The sequence below is a fragment of the Limulus polyphemus genome, unplaced genomic scaffold (genome assembly GCF_000517525.1).
Source record: "Limulus polyphemus unplaced genomic scaffold, Limulus_polyphemus-2.1.2 Scaffold33, whole genome shotgun sequence".
Classification (NCBI taxonomy): Eukaryota; Metazoa; Arthropoda; class Merostomata; order Xiphosura; family Limulidae; genus Limulus; species Limulus polyphemus.
In genome coordinates, this window is record NW_013665643.1 from 189,838 (window position 1) to 194,943 (window position 5,106).

The 5,106-nt window shown below is 32.2% G+C and overlaps 1 protein-coding gene across 1 annotated transcript in view; it reads right to left on the bottom strand.

The window, feature by feature from the left end:
- Positions 1 to 5,106, bottom strand: part of LOC106460263 (digestive cysteine proteinase 2-like) — a 32,022-nt gene that overhangs the window by 9,434 nt on the left and 17,482 nt on the right. The window contains exon 6 of the mRNA XM_022387477.1: positions 1,559 to 1,664. Within this exon, the coding sequence (XP_022243185.1) occupies positions 1,559 to 1,664 (106 nt within the window). The remainder of the gene's footprint in view (positions 1 to 1,558; positions 1,665 to 5,106) is intronic.

Consider the following 5,106-nt stretch of genomic DNA (forward strand, 5'->3'; position numbering starts at 1 on the left):
AATGATCTATTAATAAAGGTGAATGGAAGAATAAACGTGTATATATAGTGAGAAATAAATGATAAGCAGCAGTGATAATAATCACACAGATGAGACTTCACAAGAAAATCTAGGCTCTCTGAAGACGGAGGAACCTGCCCTGAAAGTAATACAACAGTATTCACAAAACACTTTTATCTGTAACTGATCAATCAGAAAATGGGCACTGGAAGGCAAAAATATCTCTGCCCTGCATTACAGCCACAAAGTGGTTTTCCATACATGAGGTAAAGTAGTACATATTAGGACTATCCCATGAAATGCTAGGTAACTTCCTTGATTGGACTAACCAGAGAAAATAATACTTAAAGCTCAATTCAGCAAATGACCTTAACCAGATTTAGCAAGTTCTAGACTAGAACAAAGAGAGATTTCAAAACAATCTTATTAAGATGAAGGAGAGTAAAATAAGTAATATTTGCATACTACAAACCTTTACTCCTATATCTTACGCTTGTCTTCCAGCTAAATTTAAGTTTAACACTACTTTAAAAGTTACAATGCAAACCACAGAAAATCACCCAAAAGTCACAACTTGTCACACTGGATACAAACACAAAAAAAGTAGAGGATGCACAGCATGTTAACATACTAGATAAATCATATACAACTAACAGCCTCATTAACACACAACTGCAACACTAAATAAGTAACATCTTTCAAAATACAGTATTACAAAAATAAAAGACTAGAATTTAATTCAATATGTAAATTTACAATTCATATAACAAAAATCTCAAATGACAAAACTAATACATAAATAAATAGCAAACCATTGATTGAATACCTTACATAGTGAAAGCATTACAAAAATCAAAATGAATAAATATATATTGGGAAGAAAATGTGAAAAAAGTGGGAAACAAGTAACAAACGGAAATGTAAAGAAAGAAGAAACACAACCTGCTGATCATGCAATGAAAAGAAAAAAAGGAATTATGAGCAACCAATAAAAAAACTAAAATTTAAATTATAACAGTAAAAAAAAAAGAAAAAAAAGGGCACTACAATATAAAAAGAAACCAAGTTTGAGTAAATAAAAGTAAAAAATCATTACTAGTACAAAAGAAAGCAAAGTAAAATCTTTCCCGTATTAAATGAAGTATAATACAAAATTAACCTTAAAATGAACTCGCACGTAAGAAAATACAAATCTCAAGCGAGACTTAAAAATAACAACTAAAAATTACTTAGTTGAATCTTATAGTAAGTCATTGGAGACAGTCTGAAAAACTTAAAACCTATTAATATAATAACCTACTGATACTATATACACAAGATATCAAAAATTAAAGCATGAAAATGTAAAGAAAGACTAAACATGCATAGAAATAAAAAGCAAATATATAAATATTATACTCTAGTGGGTATATACTTGATGACCATCAGCTTATCCACTGGCAGTCAGCAAATTCTTCTTTCTTTTGTGAAGTTTGTTTTGCTTCCCTGGAATAACTTATCTCCTTTTCCCAATGGCACTGTTTTTCCCTGAGGGTCAAAACCCAGTTGTCTATCCAAAAAAATGTTTTGATTTGCAGTGATGATACCAATACACCATCCTCTTGGTGTTGAATTCCTCCAATACGGTAGTTGGAAGTTTTGGTGGTAGCTCCAGAGTCCCTAGTCTGCTGGAGAGAGAGACGATAAGGTGGTCAAAGTCAGTTATGTTAAAGTAGACTTAGTCAAGTCTCGCTTTAGCACCTTTGCATTTTTCAGCTGTTTTGACTTTCTTTATCAGGTGAGAACCTTCACTTGGTGCACAAAGGAACTTAACTGTAGTTCTCCTTCTCAGCAGGTTGGCATAGTCATTCTTTAGATTTTTCTAGCTGTAATCCCTTCATAGATGGGTCCAGAGTTTGTTCTTGTGTAAGTGACAGACTTTGCACTTCTATTATCACAGGCTATATATCAGTGGCTTTTTGGTGATACACAGGACTGTTAATCTTTGGATGGTGTTACTTAAGTTTTGTTTGTGGAAATGTTGGAGTTTGCCCCTCAAGAACAGGAGGCACCTGGATCACCAGAGGACAAAGCAGGCAGTGTGCACGATGACTGCTCATCTCTAGGAGAGCCAAGGAGTGTCAAAATCAGAGCTAACACTCAGTTCCTTAAACAACTTTTCAGTTTCATCATCTGGGGCTATAAGGCAGTAGAATGGGACCTACAGATGCCTATACATTTCCACTGGTGTGGAAACTGGAAGATTATTTCCTTCCACGTATTTAGTGTTCAGCAGTAGTATGCCAATCTAAGTCTTCCAGTCCAACAGTGGGCTGTATATTCAAGTTAACTCTCTCACTATGGGCTTGGTTGATTCAGCCAAGTTTTTGACCACAAATTGGCCTTTATAGTTTTCTATACTATAGCTTCAAATATGTTTTGTGCATCTTCATGAAATTTCACAAGCTTTCAGTAATCATTAAAAATCACTAAAAATTTCTGCACAAAGTGCTGACTGCTTTGAGTGCAAAGTGGTTTTCATGTCAAGATTAAAACTACTTTTCTCCATTTGAAAAACCTCAAATTTCATTTGCATAATCTCTAAAACCTCCTAAATAAGTTTCAATTTGACTGACCTTGAAAACAAACACACACACACAAAATAACCTTTTATTTCTTTCTAGAATGACTTAAAATTGAAGCATGAAACTACATTTGCTTATATTAAATAGCTTTATAATTGTAACAGTATACACCTGTGTATACTTATATTTTGTTTTATTTGCCCTTTGAACCTCGTCTAACTAATATTTGAACCATATACGTTGTAAATCACTTGATGAAACTGTATGTCACATTACACTATCAAATTATATAATGCATGAACTACTCACGGGAGTACCACACGACTATTTATTATTATTCTTTATTTTACCTAATCTAACCAAAAGTTTCTAATTTTGACATTTCTCTTACTTTTATAATAATAAATAAAGAATACACATGAAAAACAAGAAATAAAGTATACTTAACTTGGGTCTCCTTTTTCTTTGCTGTTTACTGTTGATGACACTTAACCCTACTCTTTTTTTTTTTATACTAATGGTACTACTGGACCGAAGAAGACAGAATAACAACATACAAAAAGCTAACAATGTCTCATAACTATCACAATTTTTCTGGCTTTCTAACTATGCAATAAGAGCCATTAAAAATTCAGCTATGCTCGTTGATGTGTTTCCCTGAGGGATTAAAGTTTGAACTGGAAGCAAAATAGACAATTCTCTGTACCAAAAACAATGTAATATAATATGTCAATTGATTGAGTAAAACCTTGACTTTCTATTGTAAATATATAAATAATATAGTATTAAATGTAGAGAAAATAATTAGCAATTTCTGAGAGAGAGAATGTGACAGGTAGGTGTGGCAAAAGGAGTCTGATTTTCTATTTTATGGCTCTGTAACCAAATAATATTGAAAGCTATAAAAATTATGCTTTGTCTGAGTGAAGACAACATTATAATGAGTAATCTAAGTTAAATTTTGTACTTCTCAGAGGGGTGTTAAATAAATTAGAGAAGAGGAGATATCTAGAGATCAAATGCTTTGTAAAATTAAGAACTTAAAACCTAGATTATAATTTGGATTATTAGACACATTATTATACCAAATTTATTCACATATGATAAGAATATGATTATTCTTATTGGAAATTTCGATAAGAATATAATTAAACATATGATATGTTTAATTAAATTTTGATTGTAACTGACTAAAACCTCATGACGTGTGGAAACAGATGTCTGTAGTAAAAGTGTTAACTATGTCCTCCAAGATGTATAAAAGGAAAAGAATGTTCAAGACAGTGAGAAAAGCAAAAAACAAAAGAAGCAATGATATCAAACTGATCAACCTATCCAGAGAAGATCAAATTCCAGTAAAAAGTGGTAATTGGTGAAACCAACATTCCCAACATGCACTGCAATTTTCAAACTATCAGCTTACAGGTTTCGAAGTTACTATCAAAAAGCAAGTACATTCTGCTGCAGTTGTCTTGGCAGACCTCTCTACACAAACTTTGCCACCTACATCTAATGGTTGAGTGCTGTTCCCCCTGTGAGCAAACTCATCTGTTTTCAGGCATTTTGAGAACATTATTCCACATGGAACTCTATACTGGATGGTGCAGTCCACAGTTTAATCACTGTAGCAGAAGTCTTATGGAATGAAATGCAATAGAATGCAGCATAACCTACACTTTAGCTGCCTTTTCAGTGACTAAAAAGTTGGCAACTCCTCTCCTAACCCTAGTAACCTCAGCTGTGACCAATGTTCTCATTGAATTTATTGATTTCACACCTATAAATATGTGATAAGAAGGAAAAGAGAAATTTAAACTTTGCGACTTTTATTACACAGAATGAGAGTATCTTTTTTTTTTCAATCAGAAATAGTTTACATTTTGAAACTTTCATTAATATGAAAACAAAAATATACAATTAGATTCTGACTAGCTTCTCCACTGTACATTGCAATAGCCACTCAGCTTTCCTGAACTATTCAAATCACAAAGATTTAACTTACATTTAAAATGAAACAAAGTACTTTGTTTTCACAATTCATTCATGGTCTTATTTACTCTCTGAATTAGGTGCTCAAATTATCGTAAGTATTTTGTCTAATGTGTTTCATGAATGTTTACCATACACAAATATGCAAGTGCATGTATGAGTAAATGGATTTTAGTTAGTATGAGATTTGAACCCAGTAGGAGAAAAGCTAGAATATCAAGCACTTTTTCATTGCTAAACTTAAATTATGACTTTAATTGACCATCATACTATGTTGTAACTGCAGACACCTAACAAATTAAAATAAAACACAAATATATGTTCTATAAAACTCTACACTTTATTTTTGAGTAGGTATTATACTTTGTACATTATTCTCTCCTCTCTTCCAGGCATACCTTAACCCTATTAAACTTGGCTGCCAAGATTCTTGGCAGCTAATGTCACTCTCACCATATTTCATTCCAAAAATAAAACATTTAATTTTATTTTTGATACTATTTGTACCAAAATAAATTGTTGTTTAATGTAGTTATTTGCACTTGGACTCTGA